At 43.7% G+C, this 22,459-nt stretch overlaps 1 protein-coding gene across 1 annotated transcript in view; it reads right to left on the reverse strand.

Moving 5' to 3' along the window:
• LOC126095484 (mucin-3A) overlaps positions 1-22,459 on the reverse strand; it is a 794,250-nt gene that overhangs the window by 16,904 nt on the left and 754,887 nt on the right. Inside the window, exon 17 of the mRNA XM_049910274.1 lies at positions 5,087-5,406. Coding sequence (XP_049766231.1) covers positions 5,087-5,406 — 320 coding nt within the window. The remainder of the gene's footprint in view (positions 1-5,086; positions 5,407-22,459) is intronic.

The raw sequence follows: 22,459 nt of genomic DNA on the forward strand, positions 1-22,459 counted from the left end.
CACGGACTAATGTAGATAGAGAGGTAAAAATTGACACACATGCTTGGAATGACAGGGGGTTTTATTAGAACAAAAAAAAAAGTATTGCTAGACGCGTGAAAGCTCTCTTGCGCGCGTCGTTTGGTGACGATCGTGTGCCCAGCCGCCACTTTCGTCATGCCGCGCGGAATTAACCGAGCGGGCTAAGGCGCTGCGGTCATGGACTGTGCGGCTGATCCCGGCGGAAGTTCGAGTCCTCCCTAGGGCATGGGTGTGTGTGTGTTTGTCCTTAGGATAATTTAGGTTAAGTAGTGTATAAGCTTAGGGACTGATGACCTTAGCAGTTAAGTCCCTTAAGATTTCACATACATTTGAACATTTGAACTTTCTTCATGCTTGGCCTCCCTGGTCCCCAGACCCCAGTCCGTGCGATTATTGGCTTTGGGGTTACCTGAAGTCGCAAGTCTATCGTGATCAACCGACATCTCTAGGGATGCTGAAAGACAACATCCGACGCTAATGCCTCACCATAACTGTGGACATGCTTTACAGCGTTGTTCACAACATTATTCCTCGACTACAGTTATTGTTGAGGAATGATGGTGGACGTATTCAGCATTTCCTGTAAAGAACATCATCTTTGCTTTGTCTTACTTCGTTGTGCTAATTATTGCTATTCTGATCTGATGAAGCGCCATCTGTCGGACATTTTTCGAACGTTTGTATTTTTTTGGTTCTAATAAAACCCCATGTCATTCCAAGCATGTGTGTGAATTTGTACTAGTCGATCTACATTATTCCGTGATTTATTCAGTTTTCAAATTTATACTGACATTTTTATCACCCGGTATATCTAAAAGGTGCTCTGAAAGGTATTAACATTTACAGAAATCTAATTCGTACATGGCCATATACCAGATACCTACTGGGCGTATGTTAACCACAGTGCGTCACGAGGAAGGAATACAGCACGAAAAAAATACATGTAAATGAAAATATTGGCTCGCGATAAAGAAGAACAAATCAATATTCCAGTACGTATTGGGAAAAAACTCTTTCAAGAGAATAGTTCAATAACTTACCCAGGATGTAAGCTCATCTGAAAAACGCAGAGTAAATCAAGGGTTGGAAACCGAATTTCTGAGACAAGAAATGCCTTCACCAAGGAGAAAAAAGTATTCTAGCAGCCTCTTTACTATGAAAAAGTTTCTGAAAGTGAATGGATGAAATCATTTTAAGGCCTGTAGGTAAAAAAAATATGGCGATGGCGAACTTACGGAACAGGTCAACTTGATGACGTAGGCAGCGTGGATGAAGTTGCAATTGACCTTATGGGTCACCTGCAGATAGAGTACTAGCTAAAATCCAAGATCTACCGGAGTGTTACTCGCCCCGTCACTGTCTACGGCCAGCTACAAAAGAGGTAGAACAACGACTGAAGATATGAAGACGAAGATGCTTAGATGGACAGGTGGTATCACTCGACTGGATAACGTTTCGAACGATACTACCAGTAAAAGTTTTGGGGTAGCACCGATCCAGAAGAAAATGCGAGAAAGCACTCTGCGTTAGATGGAACATGTGCTGGATTACTGTACCAATGGCTGCCTACGCACTGGTACCCACGAGAAAGAGACCCAAGGGACGAACAAGAAACTGATGGGCTGACACTAAACAACGACCAGACGGCTGTAAATCTCCATCCAGGCATGGCGTACGATCAAGCAGCTTGCATACAGCGAATCCACTCAGTGGATCCTGCCACCAGACGGGACAAACGCTAAAGGAGAAGGATGTATGAAATATTGTTTTGTATCGCTGTGACAAATGAGTGAGCCGGATGGGAAGGGATATTTTTGACGATGTGCTCTGCGTACTTGACGAAATTCAAACGGAGTGTCACGAGGAAATCTATTTTTTGAACGGTTGTCGAAAAAAGAATTCGGCAGAAGTTCGGAAGAATGTTCCTCGTTAAAGAACTATTACGACTTGAGACGTATAGCTAAGTAAGGAAAGCACTGTCCGCATTAAACAATAGAAGACATGGACCGTGGCGGATAAATATGAATGAAGGAAAGAAATCAATTGCTTGTAAGTTTGCTGCTAACTGCATTGACCTGTCTATCAAGCCTATGACAATATTTTCCTCCTAGTTCTAGTGTAGGTGACTGAAAGAGATATTCTGTTTGAGAAGTGTGTCTTCTCACAGACAACTTTGGTGTAATTATATTTTGTTTACACTAATTTACACTTAGGACAATAGAACCATAAAAATGCTACAGGGAAAGGTATATGTTTTAGAAGTTTTAAACGAGAGTGTAAACTACGTGCACAGGACCTGCCAGCCCCATCGGAACCGACCGGCCGCCTCCTCATCCTCCTCCAGTAGTTTCAGTGGATGCGGTGTGGAGGGTCGTCGGGTCAGCAGACCGCTCTTTACGCCATCGTCAGTCTTCTTCCCCTAGAGCCGCTACCAATCGGTGAAGTAGCCCCTCAGTTGGAATCACGAGCCTGAGTGCACGCTGTTCCCGCCCTCCCAGCAAGGAAAAAATCCCTGACAGTACCACGAATCGAACCCAGGTTCTCCGCATGGGAGTCAGCCGCACTGATTACTCAGTTGCAGAAGCTATCAAAACGTGGGGGAAAACTATGGCCTGGAATTATGTGTTTTCCTCCCTGACCACATACATCTGTTAGTGAAGGGAAAGTATAATGTACCCTACATCTGAAAAAGAAAGATTTACTTCATAACGGGGTATAGGGGTTGAGATAGACTCTTCCTCTGAATCGGAAGAGATACAAAAGTATGAAGCCGTATCTAGCTATAGGTAGGTTGCCTGCGGCTAGTTAACTCACTGGTATTGTGACTCAGAAAGGAGAAGTTGTACAAATGTGAGGACTGATTTTTTACTCACATTCTCTCTCCCGCTGTTTCCACATGAATACTGTTTTACAATAAATTAGCGGTCTTTACACGCGAATGGTAGACGTAGTTATAGAAAAGTATCAGTTTATTGTGTTCTGGAAATTAATAAAATTTAAATAATCTATCACTGAACACTTCGGAAAAAGATGATCACTGGGACCGGAGTTACTTTTTGCACTGTAAGCAACAGTTTCTGATAAAGTAATAATTTTCCACGTTTTTATGAACTATTATTTAAATTTTGTTGTAATGTCCTCCCTTCTAGACCGTATAAACTCCACGATTATTTGCCTGGAAATTGTCGGGACATGGCTCGGTGACTCGAAGTGAGTCACTTCTGGAATTCTAGGAGAATTCCCTTGAGGCTTTTTCACAAAATGATACTTTCGTGTCCAGCATGAAGTACCCCAATAAGGCAACTTAAGTGGAGTTTTACATCACATACATGTACGAGCCGAATACGTTGTCAAGGGGCAACACTTAACGTCACACTGTCGTCGCGAGTAAACGTAGGCTACAGTCTTACATGCTTCTCACTGGTGCCCGAAAAATATTACGGTACTGTGTCCTTCTACAACAGTTGGCTACCACAATAAAACTCTCTCGTGTGTGTGTGTGTGTGTGTGTGTGTGTGTGTGTGTGTGTGTGTGTGTGTGTGTGCGCGCGCTGACGACGTTATGTCTCCTAAGATGGCCATTTCATGTGGGAAAGGACCATGCGTGGGCACCATTAAGGTTTCTCAAGATACAGACGATTAATCTTGGGAATGAGGCCGCAGTGTGGAGACAGGGAAGCCTCTGAAGCCACAGCGCCGCCTCTCCCAGGCTCTTCTCCCAGCCGTGGCTTTTTCTCATGTTTCATTCCTCATAAGTTCTCAGGGCTACCGTACGCCGTGGAGAAATGTCCACCGCTTTGCGAAGTAGGAATGATTCAGTCGAGTAAAGTAGCTGTGAACTGCAGCTGCTATCGCAACTATCAACATGTCACACAGTCTATGACGCTGCTCACGTAGATGGAGCAAGAGTACATGGTTGAGAAGGACTTTCCAGGAACTAGTGTCTAGTTGATGAGTGAAATGGATAACTGGGGGAAATCACTAGCGCCGTTTTCCAGTTAAACCAGTAATTAATTTCTCTAATCTTCTGGACTGTGAGGACTTCTTCACTTGTCAGGTGTTTCATCGTCTAAATGGTAGTTTAACTTCAGAAAAATGGGCAGTGCAAACGTTTAGAGCAATGATAGCATACCACTGTACTGTAAGAGTGGCGCCGATGACAGCCAAAGAGCACCTGTTATGAAATCAGTCTTGGTTATCAGGCCGTATGGCAGACGACAGTCAGGGAGGCACCACTTTCTGAGACGTCTCCAGGCACATCTTCGGTCTGGGATCTCACTGACTGGAGTAGAATTGTCTTCAGTGATGAGTACCGCTTGGAAATGAGCCCCGATGACCCAACAGACAGCTGTGGGATACCATCCTGACAGTCGCCCACCAAATGGCCCGACAATCAAAGACTCATGGTCTAGGGTGCCCTCTGGTTGTCACCCGCTGTATCCTCGCAGCACAGCTGTACGTCAACGATATTCTGGTCGCTTTATGTTGCCTTTCATGGAAAGGCATTCTGGGCTTACATTTCAGCTATATAATTCCCGGCCGCAACGGAGAGAGTGTGTACAGCTTGTCCTCATGCTTACCAAACCCCATCTTGGCCACGAGACTCACTGCATCTCTCCCGAATTTAGAACGTTATGGAGCCTTATGGGCAGGGTCCTCGAGCCATCACGTGATTTTGACGATTTGACTCGCAAGTGGGACAGACTTTGGCACGTTTTCCTCAGAAGGACGTGTAACAGCTCTATCATTGCCGAGCAGAATGACTGCTTGCATAAGGGCCAGAGGTGGACCAACGCTCAATATGTGGAGCTCATTCTGTTCAATAAATCATCCATTTTTTTCTGAAATTGTAATGATACCTTTTTCTTGCACATGTACATTACATGTACCGATTTCCGCGGAGCAATAGATTTGATGGCAAAGAAGAATGGAACAGTAATCTTGAACAAAACTTTGTAGGCGTTGCTGTGACAAACGTGTAGAGAATGATAAACGGATGACCGAACTGAGACGACATGAAGTAGGGCTGTACATAATCGACAGGAGGTGCTGCGAGGTGTGCTTACCTGGTGGTATTGCCGGCAGGGGCGACGATGGGCAGCACGTGCGTCTTGAGCAGCAGCGTGGTCGTGCTGAAGGTCTCGGTGGTGGTGTGCAGCGGCGGCGTCTCGGTGCCGGGCGACAGCGTCAGCACGGGCAGCGTGGCCATGCCCGCCTCCAGCGGCAGGCTGCCCTCCAGCGAGAGGATGTTCTCCGGCGCGGGAGCGGGCGCCGCCGTCGGCACGCCTCCAGGCGCAGTGCCGGGCGCCTCCGTCTTGCTGGGCTCCAGCAGGCGCTCGAACGTCGACGTCACCGTGATGAAGCGCGTGTTGCGCACCGTGCCCACCTGTGCAACGAGACAAACAGACCTCACTCTAACGTCAGTACCTCCTCTTTTGTAACTTGTAACGATCCTACCTAGGCTGATATACTTCTTACAGATTGAACCGATCGATACCGGCCCCTCTATTTATAAATCTTCCAATACCACTTTGGTCGTGTTCCTACTATACGTGGTTTTTGCAGGGAGCATGGTCTTTTATTGTATTTACCTGTTATTTCTATTTATTTATCTTATTTCGTGTTTATGGGAATGGTCGATATGCTTTTTATGCAGATGTATGTCCACACCAGAAAGTTAGTAATTCTAGCACTTTATTTTTCTTTCGTTTCACCCTCTTTGGAGCACGATGAATCAGTCATTTCTTGGCGCATTGTTCCTTTCATCATGCCAAGTATTTCTTCACTCTCTCTGACCTCCTCCTTTCCTCTACCGGAATGATGGGCTTCCATTTCACTTTAAATTCGTATTGGAACTTTACTTTCTCGTCTCTAAGTATTTATCTGAGCTGTTCTATCGATTAATGACTTAACTACCGTTTTTAATTCTCTTCGGTCTTTTCAGTTTCCGTAACCGAATTAGGTTTCTTTATACGGTTCTGGAGGAAATAAAAAATTCTTTTAAACTGTCTATTAGACTCTATAGAGTCTATTTTGAGATCTCCGTAAAGATGTAGTCTCCTATGTCGTATAGTACCTGAAAGTTTTTCAAACGTTTTGTAGAGAGTTTCCTGCTTGCTGTGAAATTTTGTTCCTATGGTTTTACTTAAATTTTTTCTTTCTGTTAGTTCTAATTGTTATATCCGGCCTATGTGATTCATGGTTAGGGTTTCTGCCGCAATGCAATACTTAATTTTGGACCCCCATGGAACGGATTTCTTGTTCCACATCTCTTTTGTCCATTGAACGGGCAGTTCAAGTTCATTTTTCCTGGATTCATGTCCAAAGAAACAGTAAACTGCGGAAACTCTAGCCATTATGAAATACATTACATGTATTCACAGTTACGAACATGGACTACCATTAGCTGTATAATGGAGTGACGACACTGAAAATTTGTAGCGGAGCGAGCCTTTAACCTGGATTTCCCGCGGGAGTGTTACCACTTCGCTATCCGCCCACGATTGACGACCAGACCCAAACTCCAATATGTCGTCAACCACCTGTCCACAACCTGTATTCGTACATCCATTACGTATATTCCCGTACACTGGAGACATTTTACTAGGATGTAGCTTGCCCGGTGTAGGCAGATATATACGACACTGCATTCATGTCCGAAGAAACTTTGCATCGTAATTCAGAATAACACAGGCACTTGTCTTACCCCAGTTTTTATTACTAGCAAATGAAATGAAATGAGCGTATGGCAGTGTTGGCTGGGAGGCGCCTTCTGGGGAAGTTCGGACGCCAGGTGCTAGCCTTATTGCAATTGGGCGACTTGCACGTCGGTGACGGTGAGGACAACACAACACCCACTCCACGGGCGGAGAAAATCTCCAACCCGGCCGGGAATCGAACCCGGGCCCGCTGCATGGTAGGCAAGCACGTTACCACTCAGCTAAGCTGGCGGACTATTACGAGCAATTTAAATAAAAATGAATAATATGGTATAACTTATAAAGTGAAAATACTCTAACGTAACAAGTTATTGTATGAATACACATTTTGTTGATAATACCGTAAAATCACAGACAACGTTTTGTTTCTGTCTAAACAGTGAAAATATGTATCTTCGTTGTGAGATTGTTCTCGGCATGCAAGGTGAATAGTCGTGGTTATGCTCCGGTTCTGTGAAGTCATGGCGTATGGACGAATCTGAACTGAAAAGTAATGTGATTGAAACTGTTTAAGTGTTATCTAAAGCCTGCCATAATAATGTTTGTGTTCAAGAAAACGTTGTAATAAACATACAACAGCAAACAATTAGCTTTAAGTCATTTCATGAAGCAAACCCAGACCTCCTTATTGAACAGTAAGGAGTAGATAATTTCTGTCCGTGGACTATTGTAGCCGTCGGAAAAATAAGTAGAAACTGAGTTTTTATGTGACTACCACTGAGTGTACTATGTTGCAGGTCTATCAGGATTCAGTGAAATGTCATGTCAAAAATTTTGTCGATTATTGTCACTAATAACGTAGTGGTGGCATAGTTATAGCACAACTATGTTCCAGTTCAAAGCATTGCGCGTTCTTACCGAGGCAGACACAAAAAATGATCAGTGAAGAAGCCTCATGTGCTGTCGTGTCGGATTGTTGTCAACGTCATTAGATTTATTAAAGAACGCAAGACACTGAATGGATCACTGTTTGGTGCCAGTGATGGACGGTATAGATAAGATCAGCAAGTCATCTTCAAATCTAAGTTGGGAAAAGGATCAATACAAAAATTACTTTAGGGTTACACTACAGCAATGTCGGTAACTAATTGTTCTTCCTTCATGACCGCAGTTACGTAAAGCATTATTTTTAAAGAAATTTCTGGTGTTCGACAGTAAGTTGCTATTCGTTAACTTCGCACAATCATGATTTAGAGCGCTTCTCAAATATAAATTGAACTGAACCATGATAAAGTGCATAGATCAAACAGTGTAGAGCATTTGCTTTTCCATTGTGCCCTGTAGTGTATCCAAGTGAGGTGACCCAGCAGTAAAACATTGGACTCGTATTTGGCTCGAATCCCTCTCCAACAATCTAGATTTAAGTTTTCCTTGATTTCCGTAAATTACTTAAGCTGAACGTCAGGATGGTACACTACGTGATCAAAAGTATCCGGAGACCTGGCTGAAAATCGCTTACAAGTTCGTGGCCCCCTCCATCGGTAATGCTGGAATTCAGTAGGGTGTTGGCCCACCGTTAGTCTTGATGGCAGCTTCCATTCTCGCAGGCACACGTTCAGACAGGCGCTGGAAGGTTTCTTGGGGAATGGCAGCCCATTCTTCAGGGAGTACTGCACTGAGAAGAGGTTTCCATGTCGGTCGAAGAGCCCAGGCACAAAGCCGGCATTCCAACACATCCCAAAGGTGTTCTATAGGATTCACGTCAGGAATCTGTGCAGGCCAGTCTGTTACAGGAATGTCACTGTCATGTAACCAATCCGCCACATGCCATGCATTATGAACAGGTGCTCCATCGTGTTGCAAGATGCAATCGCCATCCCAGAATTGTTCTTCAATAGTGGGAAGCAAGAAGGTGCTGCGATAGTGCCACGAAAAACAACAAGGGGTGCAAACCCCCTCCATGAAAAACACGATCACACAATAACACCACCGCCTCCGAATTTTACCGTTGGCACTACACACGCCGGCAGATGACGTACACCAGGCATGCCATCGGATCGCCACATTTTGTACCGTGATTCGTCATTTCACACAACGTTTTCCCACTGTTCAATCGTTCAATGTTTCCGAACCATATACCAAGCGAGGGGTCATTTTTACTGGCGTGATGTGTGGCTTATGAGATGCCACTCGACCATTACGACCGTCTTGAACTGTCGGCGGTCTCTGTCAGTCAAGAGACGTGGTCGGCATGTACGCTTTTGTGCTGTACGTGTCCCTCCACGTTTCCACTTCACTATCACATCGGAAACAGTGGACCTAGGGATGTTTAGGAGTGTGGAAATCTCACGTACAGGCTTATGACACAAGAGACACCCAATCACCGGACCACTTTCGAAGTCGTTGAGTTCCGCGGAGCGCCCCATTCTGCTCTCTCACAACGTCTAATGACTACTAAGATCGCTGATATGGAATACCTGGCACTAGGTGGCAGCACAATGCACCTAATATGAAAAACGTATGTTTCTGGTGGTGTCCGGATACTTTTTATCACATAGTGCACCTTGAAAGGACAGAGCCGATTTCTTTCTTCATCACCAGTTCGAGTTTGTGATCCGTCTGCAACGATCACGGCGTCGACGGGGCGTTAAACCCTAACGCTTCTTCCTAGTTGATCCTCGTCGAATTTGACACCGGCGGCATTACTAACAGCCTTAGTAGGTGGGCACTTAAGTGCCCTCCTAGTAGTTTCTCAGTCTTTGTCGTGATACATGCTGGTAACAGCTCCCCTTAAACTCTTCGGCAGTACACAGGGCCGAACATGAGTCCTCTCTGTGGCAGTCGCACACTGAACGCTCAGTATCCCAGCCGGGCAGTAAATGTATACATTTTATGAAATTTACTGCCACGTGACACATTTGCATCGCATGCTACACCAAAATATTTGTGAAAGCCTCGGTACCAGACCTACGAAACAAAAACAACGGGAACTTCCATCCGAAGGAAAGCTAAACAAACACGCTAATGAAACCAGAACCTACTTACACGAACAAGTTGTTAGCAGTAAATTATTATTACCAATAAGTGGGGCTACTGGTGATATGAATTATGAGATCAAATTCAAGTTCGTATTAAAAAAAAAAAACTATGACGAAATGCGTAACAACATAGAGCAAATAAAGTAAGAGTAAGGAAAAGCAGGCTAATAGCTTTGGGTCATGTGTATAGAACAAATGATAACAGGATAGCAAAACAGAGCTTCAGGCAGCCTTTTAAAAAGAAAGTAGGAACTGCGGGGGTAACATGTTATAGAGGGATATGTGGCCCTATTGAGAAATAAGGAGAAACAAATAATTTCAGATATATGTTATGCTGATATTGGAAGGATTCCGTGGTACTAAAAGAACGAGAATAGCATTGAAGTTGTCCTATAGAACATAAAGAAGCAGAGAATGTCTACGCGAAAGAGGGCAGTCGACGAAAAACAACTAAAAGTGACGCGTAGGCCTAAGAAGTACGTAACAAAAACTATAACGTGTTAAAAAACAGAAAGAAACATGAATTACAAGAACAAGATCACCTTTTGGTTTGCTAAAGATTACAAGAACTTCCCGAGATTGCATTTTGTCATCTTCTTAGCGCTAGTGCCATTAGAGACGAGACAGTTTGACCAGGCGGTGAAGGGAGAGCGAAGAATCTCACTACGGCCTCCAACGGCAGGTTTCTCCACTTTGCCCGAAGCAAGGTTAAGAGAACGACTGCAATCAGAGCCGACAGTCATTATTTGGGAATTTTTGTGTTAACGGCAGTGTGAAGGTGTTTCGCTTCTGCGTATGGTAGGGACGTAAGCATTTGTTTGTAGTACAGACTCTGGACCGTAATAATAATGTCTAAGTTAATGAACACCTTCGAGGACCTCAACCTGAAAGTGATGAAGCGTTGCAAGCAGATGTGAGGATTTGGCTCCGTCAACAAAGTCAAACATTCTAAAGTTACAGTAAGTACAAACTGGTCTCCCGTTGAGACAATATGTTCGTCGTCACGGTGACTATGTTGAAAAAGAAATACGTAAACATGAAAAATCTAGATGTACTTTTTAAAAACGTTTTATGTGCTGTTTCATTTTATTCCTTCTCTCCTTCATTGGCCTCAGTAACTCATACATAGAGTAAAACTCCTCATGCATCACTGTCACTTATGCTTGAAAGATACACTTTGGTCGCTATATTCATATATCGTGAATCAATGATGATATTTTGCGCGTAGCAAGAGATCCTTTCCAATCACACGACTCAACAACCCCCTAGGAGTCTCCCCGCTATTATTGTCATATGATGTTGTCCATCAAAACGTAAGTTCGAAAAATCGAATTTTACTGAAGTTTGTGGTTTGTACGTAGAACCCAGTACCCCATCACTTTCTGTAAATCATGCACCGAGTCAGCTGTGATTAAACATCTCCAAGGCAGGAATCTACGCTGGGCTTGACACAACAACAGGAACCCTCCAAAAATAACGCTCATTCAGCACTCCTTCTGCTTTGCTTCGACCATGACAGCATCCTCCTATAAATAAAACAATTTAAGTGTATTATTACTCGCATTTCGTGTACGCACGATGCCTAAAGAAGAGCTAAATGAGCTCAAAACATGTCACCGTGTTGTACATCAAAATTGAACAAAACGTCTATTGCTTAGTGTTAGAATATAATATGTAATCAAAATATTATCGTGCTGAGTGCAGGAAAAACGTAATACAGAACCGAACGTCACTCAATGAGCAAAGGGACAAGGCAAAGTGGTGCTAATTTCACAAGAAATGACGTATACATACCAGGGAATAGAACTTACGTACATAATTATACCGTTTAAGGATGTGTCCAGGACACGCAGAGAAACGATTAATGTTGCACCAACTCTCTGTTAACACAGTAATTAATGACAAAACATGACGTCCAACAAACCGAACAGAATCAGTAGCCCGCTATTAAACGACACGCCCACACGAATTAATATCATGTCACGAAGCCGTCGTGACATATGAGGTACATGGAATGAATACGTTCGTATCGGCAAGAACCACCCACGACAGAACGCCAGAGATATTCAGTAGTCATGTGTTCTCTGAATTCGTGACTGACCTTGAACTTTACTGCCGAATATGTTCGACCGAGAAATTCGAACCAACGGCGAACGCAAATTCAAGGCTAGTACGCCACGATACCAATGTTAGTCGGTTCCCACCTCGAAGGCAGGAAAGGATTTCAACGAAAATAATTCATTCTTTCATATGACATTAAGAAACAAGCTACTGATTCAACCTGTGGTATTGTATTGAAGAATATGTACATGAATCCCAGAGATCCAGTAGTTGTCAACAGGGTAGTCGGAAATTCGGAAGTGAAAGATGAATCAGGTAAAGACATCTTATGAGATGAAAATTATTTTCGGAGTAGAGGAAGTTTGCAGAGCCTTAAACTGACAAAACGAAGAAGGAATATGTGGGGATGAAACAAATACGATTCGTTTTACTGATTGCCTCTGGTGTACGTGAACATCAACAGAAAAATATGAAAATTACCCTCAGTAATAAGTGACTGATACCACGTACAGTACTCAAAGAAAACTGTATAAGCGGACAGTAGAGACACAGAATCGACAAGTAAGATTTTTGTTTGTACGCCATTTGACTGGATTGCGAAAGAAAGAAATGCAAGCGAAGAAGTGTCTTTGAGCTCTTTTTCGGAACTGAACAGATTTCTGAAAACGAAAATATCGAAAATAAAATATCTGAAAATTGAGCAAAAGTTAAGATTTCTTATTTCCCCTTATTCTAGGACAAATTTGGAAAGATAATTAAAGTCCACATATAAAAAATAGGAAGTATCAGGTTACCTGATGCCAGTGTAATTCTGTGGCAGACAGCAAACGACTTGGAAGAACAGTGCAACGCAATTGAGTCTTGAAATGAGGCTATAAGATGAATGTTAATAACAGTAAAGGAAGGGTAATGCAACGTAGCCGAAATAAATCAGGCAACGCTGAATGAATTAGATTAGAATGAGACACAGGCACTTGGAAGAGTTTTGTTATTTGGGCTGGAAAGTGACTGATGATGGCCGAAGCAGAGGGGATATAAAGTGCACGCCGAGCACATCAGGTAAAGCGTTTCTTGTAAAAACCAATTCAATAAAGTCTATTATAAATTTTAGTCCTAGAAGGTCTTCCATGATGGTACTTCTCTGGAGTGTAGCATTATATTGAAATGGGACGTGGAGGATAAACAGGTCAAATACGAAGATTCTAAAATGCAGTGCTATCGAAAAATGCTGAAGATTGAATGGATAGACTTATAACCGATGTGGAGATACTGCATCGAAATGGCAAAGAATATATTTTTGGCACATTTTGAGTAAAGGAAGAGGTCGTTTTGATAGGACACATACTTACGCTTCAAGTAGCTGTGAATTAGGTAATGAAGTGTTGAGAGTAAAAGTTGCAGTGGTCGAACAAGGCGTGAATAGAAGAAGCAGGTTCTAATGGATTTATGTTGCTGTAGTTACTCAGACAAGAAGAGACTTGCACAGAATAATCTAGCGTGAGGAGCTGTATGAAACCAGTCTTTCGACTGAAGACCTCAACACAAATAAAACGTATCTTCGGAAACTGACGGATGTAACTTTGTGAAGGGGCGAAATGACTCTACGACGAAACAGAACTATTTGATACTGTCACCCTATAGAACGTTAGTGAGGAGACTGGATGCTGTTTCATCTTCTTCCTCAGGTATTTTAGCACGGAAGTACGGAAGTATATACGGTGAGCATGTTTATCACTCGACTTTATCTCATCTTTTCATAGCAGACGCGATACGTCACCATCAAATAACATCTGGACTGACAACACGAATGTGAGTTAGCTGACTTTCATTCTTCTTGCAAGAGATAAACCGCCCCATTACATGGATGAAAGCCAGTTCCACAGTCTCATCCAGTTCGAACAATAAAAACGAAGTAACGAAAAAGTACTAAGATGACCAGAGAAATAAAACGAGTTTGCCTTGAAGATTTGGCATGAATAGTTAAAAAAGAAACGGCGTAATTCCCAGTATTAGCCAAACTTTAGTCTGTGTGAACAGATAACTTACTTAGGTTTTACAGCGATCATTAGAGCTCAAAAATGCAGCAGCTCAGAAGATACCTGGTCGTAAACGACAATCAGTTCTCCGCATCGCTGTTTTTATAAGACCTTACGATGGCTGTAAATCTGGAATAGGTTGTCTGTTCAAAGAAAGTGAAATTCAATAAACAACGCTAGTTCCGCAGTTTATATGGAGAAATAATAATAAACCGGACTCAGTATTTTTATCCAAACGTAATAAGTACCATGCAGTATTTTCTTCGGCTCATTAATGTAAATGTTTATCACATGGAATCGGTATGCTTTGACAACAGCGTCTTTGAAGAAACAATAGCATGTAACTGACTGTACCGATTTGCAACTTAAGAGCAGAACGCACGCAGCCGCAGCTCACAGTTTTTGCTCGCTATGTGTCTCTCCATGTTGAAATCAATTCTCGCTCAGGATTGGCATCACGTTCTCGTCACTGGCGAATGTCCCATGTGCCTTCAACCAGACAATCGTCGGAGACGTGTTTGGAGGCAATTCCGTCAGGCTGAACGCCGTAGACACACTGTTCAGCGAGCGCAGCCAGGTTGAGGTTTCCTGCTGTTTTGGGGTGGCATTACGTGGCGCCGACGTACGCCGCTGATGGTCATGGAAGGCGCCGTAACGTCATCGGCGTAGATTGTTACTATTACGTACAGAGTATCAAATACTGTATAATAACTGTACCAAAATGAAAATAAATTTTTAAAATATCCATCCGGATAAATTGGAGATCAGAATTAACTAATAACGAATAAACGAAGCTCCACTCAGCTTATTTCATCGCGTAGGATGTCATCCTCGGAATAATTTGATTTATGATACCGTGGCCTTATATGCAAATGGAAAAGTAGGTGGCACGTAATGAAAATACTTCCAGCTTTTACTGGCGGGAACAAATTTATACTTACGACCACAAAACTGTTACGTGGTCGCGGGGTTCTGCGCGCTAACAGCACCGAGGCCAGCAGCTCCGTTCCGCCGATGTGTCTGGATTTTCAAGGGTGCGCGCGCGCTTATAAGAAGCGACCACGGGACTAAAGAGAAACATGCTGCCCCGCGACTCGGCTGGATGTTCGCCAGCGTCGTAAAACGTTTACTGCAGGCGGGAGGGCTGCGCTCCTCTTGACAGCATAATTTGGACGGGAGCCGGCGAACTGCAAGCCCCACGACCGCTTTGTGCTGCTTCCGCGAGCAGACACGGCCAGCGATACGTAACGAGAAACTATGTTCGCCCGCTACCCACCCCTGCCGTTTTTCCGGCCATTTGCTGGCCGGGAAGTGGGTTAATAGGAAACGTCAGGCTCTTGACAACCGGACGGCGAAACTGACAGTATCAGCTAAGATCTTACTTATTTCTGGAAGAGCTCTGAGAAAAGGACAGATACTGCTGCAAGATTGACCCTTATTGACGAAATGTCAGCCAGTTAATCACTCGTAATGCGACAGGGATTTATTACTTCCAGCTGGTATCCTTCTCCACAGAATGAGTTTTGTGCGGTACGTTATATAACCTTAACAAGATGTCGCATGTCTCGCAAGTGGGCTCATCTATATTACTAATACAAGCGACTGTTCCGGAACCCGATGTAAGTTGTAGGTATCCTATCAAACGGCTTCCAGATGGAACAAGAACGTGATGTTTCGTGTAGAAATTGAAACTAACTCCCGAATTGGGCATGAAGGCCCAACGGTACCGACCGGCCGCCGTGTCACCCTCAGCCCATAGGCGTCACTGGATGCGGATATGGAGGGGAATGTGGTCAGCACACCGCTCTCCCGGCCGTATGTCAGTTTTTGAGACTGGAGCCGCTACTTCTCAAGCAAGTAGCTCCTCAGTTCGCCTCACAAGGGTCGAGTGCACCCCGCTTGCCAACAGCGCCCGGCAGACTGGATGGTCAGCCATCCAAGTGCTAGCAAAGACCGACAGCGCTTAACTTCGGTGATCTGAAGGGAAATGCAGCAAGGCGGTTGGCTCTGAAAGATGATGTCTTGTCAAATTTCTCACCAGTCACATAAGAGTCGCGCTAGTAACACCACTATGCGGACGCATATCAGGTTTGCTTTAAATACACGCAGTAACGGCCGTGAGCATTAGTTACCTTTGAGACTGGACGTGCTGCGATGATATTAGTCAAGAAAGCTTTTAAGTCGACAAAGACGTCATTATCAAGACCTCACTGAGTCCAAACGAAGTTGTGTAATAGAGCTACAAGGAGCTGGATGATCCTTCTACCATACAGCAGAAATAGTTGGCAGGAATGTAGCCATTGTGCATGACTTCTGATAACGGTGGTCACGAGGATGTATGGTAGCAAGAAGACCGGGCTCCAGACTGCAACACGGGCACTGCCAAGACGGAAGCCCATCGACTTCGGCGTATGGTTCTAGCGCATCATATTGCATCTGCCGCAGCAATTTGAGCAGGACTTGGCACCACAGCGACACAATGAACTGTTACAAATCGGTTACTTTAAGGACAGCTCCGAGCCAGACGCCCTGTAGCGTGCACTACACTGACCAAACCACCGCCATTTGCGACTCCAGTGGCGTCAAGTAATAATTCATTGGAGAGCAGAGTGGAGGTCTTTTGTATTTCCTTATAAAAGCGGTTTATGCCTCGTTGCCAATGACGGCCGTCCGTTGGTTAGAAGGAGACCAATTGAAGGCCTGTAACCATCCTGTCTGCATGTTAGACACGCTAGACCTACACCTGGAGTTATGGTTTGGGATGCGATTTCGTATGACAGCAGGAGCACTCTTGTGGTTACCCCACGCATCCTGATTGCAAATTGTTCCTCAGTCTGGCGATTCAACCTGTTGTGTTGCCATTCTTGAACAGCGTTGCAGAGGGTGTTTTCCAACAGGATAACACTCGCGCACATATCGCTGTTGTAAGCTAACGTCGGCTACAGAGTGTCGACAAGTAGCTTCGGCCTGCTCTGTTATCAGATCTGTGTCCAGTCGAGCCCGTATGGAACATCATCAGACGGCAACTCCAGCGCCACCTACAAACAGCATTAACCGTCCTTGTATTGATCGACCACGTGCAACAAGCAGAGAATTCCATCCCACAAACTGACATCCCGCACCTGTACAACACAATGCTTGCAATTTAGGATGCTTACATTCAACGTTTTGGAGGTTGCAACTTTTGTTAATGTAGTAGTATTTCATATTTGCTATGTCTCACCTCTTGCTTACAATAACCTGTGGTCTTGCAATGTTAATCACTTAAAGATGTTATCTAGATAAATGTATTCCCGAAATTTCAATGCCTTATCTTAATTAATTTTTGGTGTTGTGATTTTTTTTCCCATCAGTAACTATTACCTTACATGGAGGTAGCAATAGAAAGAGCACCCGACCACCACTTAAAATAGCTATCCTTTAAAATAACCACGCCAAATCCGTTAATAGCCATATCAACCCCGCGCCGATGCCGAACAAAATCAGAAGAAGAAGAATACTAGTAAGTGACATCGTCCGCTAAGTTAGCTTTTTTAATCTCTTTTTTGTTTTATGAACAATCGTTCTGATAATGCCTAGTCGATCATAAGATGCGTATCTGCTAAGGCTGGAGTGGGATAGGTGGAGGGCAGGTCGATTATCGAAGTTGCTTGTAGTTGCGAACGTTCGTCATGAGGGAAGTTGGAAGACTCAGAACATTATATTTACACAGTCTGTAACCTGTCCTCTAGCCTTGGCACGCGGTAAAAATCGGTAACGGGAAGGGTTCCCGTAGCAGCAGGCGCAATCACGTGCCTCTCGGGTCCAATATAAGTCCCAGAGCTCGGCTGCGGAGCTTAGGGGTGGATGCCACATTATTGCCGTCGCCGCCATATTGATTGGCAGACTTACTGGCTGACACCAATTCCTTCCCCTCCCACAGCGCCGACAGCAACCGGAGGTCGCGAGTATTACTGCCGGCACGACAGCTCCTGGTGACTCGTCTGCAGGCAGGCTCCGTCTCCACACTGCCTGGAGCCTCTAGTCTAGCCCGCTCTCGATAACACCGCCGACAGTTCAGACGGTACTCGAACAGAAGTGTACTTAGCTCACCTGAGTGGGAAAAGGTGCTGAAAATATTCAGCACTTTTATAGTACAGCAGTTCGTATAAGACGTCCGTACATTAAATTCGCCTGGAGACTGTACAAACAAAAATATTTTTTTCTGTGCTATGCGAAAATGTATGTCTGTGTTCTCAATAATTACGGCACAAGAAAACGTTCAGTTCTAAGCACAAGAGGCGAGCGCTGGGCAAAATTTTAATACAAGTGGAAAGCCTGGAGGATAACACTTGGAATACATAATAGCGTAGGTTCAAATGGTTCAAATGGCTCTGAGAACTATGGGACTTAACATCTATGGTCATCAGTCCCCTAGAACTGCTTAAACCTAACTAACCTAAGGACATCACACAACACCCAGTCATCACGAGGCAGAGAAAATCCCTGACCCCACCAGGAATCGAACCCGGGAACCCGGGCGCTGGAAGCGAGAACGCTACCACACGACCACAAGCTGCGGACAATACCGTAGGAACAAGAAAATTAAATACTACATAGCAGTCGTCATGGTTCCACGTGGCATACAGAGACCGTGGAAGATGAATATTTATTACATAAATTTTCGTCAATTCCTTGTATTTTGGGTTTTTAATTTCCTATACTTATTTCACAGCGAAAGCTTTCTTCTAAAATAAGCTCGTGAAGAAAGCTCTAAATACACTTTCTACTCAACTTAATTTTTATTGATGTAATTGCTCGTACCTCTAACGAAATTATAATTTTCGACAACTATATTGTTTCTCCAAAGTACTGTGTCTACAGAGCAGAACTTTATTAAGCGAATTCATTGGTCATAGGATCTCTTTTTCAGTGCCTTCATACTTCACTGTGTTGTCGATGTAGGTCCAGTGAAAACTGAACAACGTTTAGGAATTTCACCACCGACTACCAGTAAAGCTGGGCCTCGTAATATGCAGGTATTTTGTAACGCTCTCTAAGAACAAAATTCATCATCCACCACGTTAGCCAACGTCGTATCACAAGCATTGAATTGCAAAGCAAATAGGCAAATACATTTATAATGTAGGACTACAAGCCTCCAGCCTGCTACAGAGGAAGATATCAGTGCTTCGGTTAAGGAGAGCATAAAGGGAAAAGGTAATGGTTTTCTGTTCGACAACTTCTTTTATACTGCACAGACGTACAATTATACGAGACGGATGAAGTTCTTCCACGTGATTTAATTGCTTTCACGTTTCAAGGCTGTTTTTCTTTCTCTTTTAAGACAAGAAATAAACTCGACGGCATTACAATTTTATGATTTCTATATAGTTTGCTGTCAGCTAGAAAGCTTTAACTGCAGGATGATGTCATTTTCGTAATTGCTACCTGCTCTTAGCACTGTAAAGACCATGAGCAATCACCGAAGCGCTGCTTCTAGACATAAACATGGATTAAGCTCACTGACGGTATCTTAATGGCTTCTCAAAACGAAGACATATATACACTGCACCACAAAGCGAAACTTCGGAAGCAAAGCGGCCGTTATACTGTTCCGCACAATATCCAATAGGAGACTGGTGTTTCGAGTAAGCAATTGGCGACGTGCTTCAAAGAAAGGGCAAGAGTTAATAGTGTGTTTGAATTGAACACTTACATTACTGACCTGTGGCACACACATTCCATGTTCCAGCCAAGTTCACAAGTACTTTAGTATTATGCGGCAAGATCTTCACTGTGATAATGATAAATAGCAAAGTACATTGTATGGAAAGCTTATTTTCACGAAGATCGCTGACCATTGTGAGCAAATTATGTAGTTATCGTTTAAATGCTCCAGGTAATAACGATCTAGCTTGGTTACTTGTCAATAAATCGACCCTCTCTTATACCGAGGGAAATAAGCCACGTGCAGCGGTAACTTAACTCACATCCGAGATGGTTCTGGTTTGGATCCCCTCTTGAGCACCCATGATTTACGGTTTTCGTAGTTTGCCCGTACATCACATGTTTTTGTCCAATTCAGTGAGTGATGCGTGCTGTCGATCACCGTTGCTTTAAATTCTATGGGTCTTTTCCCTACTGGTGTAAATAGAATAGCTTTAACTAATACTGCACACAACTGAAGCATTGAGGACGAATGGCGTAAGGGGGCAGTCAAATGAAAACGAGACAGATAGGAAAAAAGTAAGTAAACTGTTAGTTACTTCAAAACTAATCTCCATAACTGTTAATACAGGTATCTCACTGTGAGACTAGGTGGTCAATGCCTTCACTGGGAAACGATTGCGGTTGCCTACGGAACCATGGTTGTACTCACGCGTGCACCTCTTCGTCCGATGCAAATCGACGGTCAAGACTGCCATTTGTCAGGGTTACAAAGATATGACATTCACATGAGGAGAGATCTGGATGTGTAAGGGCTTCTCAGCGAAACTTCTGCAGCATATGGAAGCAGCCTAGGTAAAATGTGGACAGACATTATGGTGCAACAGAATGATTTCATCAGTAAACATTACTGGGCGTTTGGATTTGATTACGCGCTTCCATGTTAGCAAAGTATCCACGTTGCTCTGTGCGTTAATTATGGCGTCCTGGTGCAGAAAGTCAATGGACAGCCGTCGCAGTCAAAGAGATAAGTGATCTTGTCTTTCCCAGAGCTAGTGTGGACGGGTATGAATGCCTTAGGTGGATGTTAAACCATGTGCTTCCATTGTTGGTAATGACGCTTGCTTCTGGCTCAAGAAGATGACACTACGCTTCAACTCCCGCGACAATACGGCAAAGGGAACTGTATTCTTCATAGTGATAAAGTTCCAGATGATGCATTGATACTGAAATCGTTTTCAACTTTTGCCCCTCCGTCGGGCTGTTGGAAACTCACTGCTCACAGCTTTTCCAGAACTTCAGTTGCTCGGTCGTGATAGTGTGAGGGGTTCCGTGACAGATGCCCAATATGAGCCGAATGTTTTCCGTCATGCGCCAATGGTCATTTCTGATGGCAGCATCCACTGGTGTCTTTCAGTGACTCCCGATCTTCTTGAAATGGTTTATTCCATGCAAACACACGTGCATATGCTGTCGTGTGTTCGCCGTACACTGGAGACTTTGGGGCATGAATTTCACTTCCTGACCCTCATACGGAAGTCAAAAACCACAACTACCGCCCGCTGTCCCTTTCTGCCGGCCTCCAAAGTGTAGTCGGACGCACAATGACTCGCTGACCTCACAATGAGCACGTCTAACAGAACATTGGCACAACGGTGAACTCTCGCGGTTCCCCAGTAGTGGGCACTTCTTTACACGAGCACACACTTACCTGCGTTATCAGCGTCCACACCCTGCTCGTTTTATAGTCTGTATTACTTGCATCTAGCCTCCCCTTGTATTTCACATTTAGAATTCAAGGCAGTAACTGATCGAAATAATGAATAGGATAGAAGCAAATTCTACATACCGACGTATGTACAAAGTTCCTTCGGATATATTTAATGAGTCTGTCTGGCAAACACGTATCAAAACCAAACATTGTAACACGGCAGTTCGACGTTTGACAAGTTTTACCGCACTGAGATGTTGATAAGTATACGGATGATATATGACAAATAAAAAGTAATGAGAAAGTTAATACTTGCGACTTGCTCACTATAATATTAGGAATAACGTAACAGTTGATTTACGAAATAAGAAGAACGGTGAATGAGAATGTTTAAAGAAACAAACAGATAACAGTAGATGCATTTGATGTACTATTATCTTAACTATCCGCAGGGAATTTAGAGGACTTCTTCGTGACGTCAACTGCATGGCCATATCGCACCGTACCAAGGCGCAGCATTATGTTCAAAACGACTCCACAAAATTGAAACTTGTCTTCAGCGGATGCAACAGCGTCTTTATTAGAAATCAAAACGATTGGAATGTCGAGAGAATATCCACTGCTGTCATTCTGAATATTCTCGGTGAGAAGGAATACCGCAAACACCAATCTAGTATGACCGGAGGAAGTAAGAAAAAGTTGTGATGTTGTCCACTCTTTTGGAGATATTTACGATTCGTCTGTTTATTATTCTTACTACATTTTTGCCGAAGGAAATATGGGACGTATTGTCCTAAGTTCCACATATGTCGTGGCAATAGTTTTACCAGGTACTGGGACCCTCAGCGTTCCTGTAAAATCATCTACCCACTCACCTTTCTCATAAATGTTATTGATTGCACAAATGCAGTATTTCAGCCCTTCCTAGGCTTAAAGCTTTAACGAGTTCACAAATTTTTTGCTGATGCTTCCCGCCAACGTTAGGCGTTCTTTAGTATTCGTTGGCACGGTAATGAAGAGATTTCACCTATCTAGCAGGGTCTGCTGAACGAGTTGCTCCATACTACCTACCCCACGAAACTGACAAAGCGATTTACAGCAAGAAAACTTAAAAGAGTGAGTTTCTCTGAGCGAAGTAAGATATTTCGGAAACAAATCAGTAACTTTACTTTTGGTGAGCCTACCCTCTTTCATAGAGTGTAGACGACTGGATGGTCAGCATCACACAGGCTGCAAATTACGTATGCCCTTAGGGACATAACAATAACTGGTGCAACGAACCTTT

Source organism: Schistocerca cancellata, chromosome 8 (assembly GCF_023864275.1).
Source record: "Schistocerca cancellata isolate TAMUIC-IGC-003103 chromosome 8, iqSchCanc2.1, whole genome shotgun sequence".
Classification (NCBI taxonomy): Eukaryota; Metazoa; Arthropoda; class Insecta; order Orthoptera; family Acrididae; genus Schistocerca; species Schistocerca cancellata.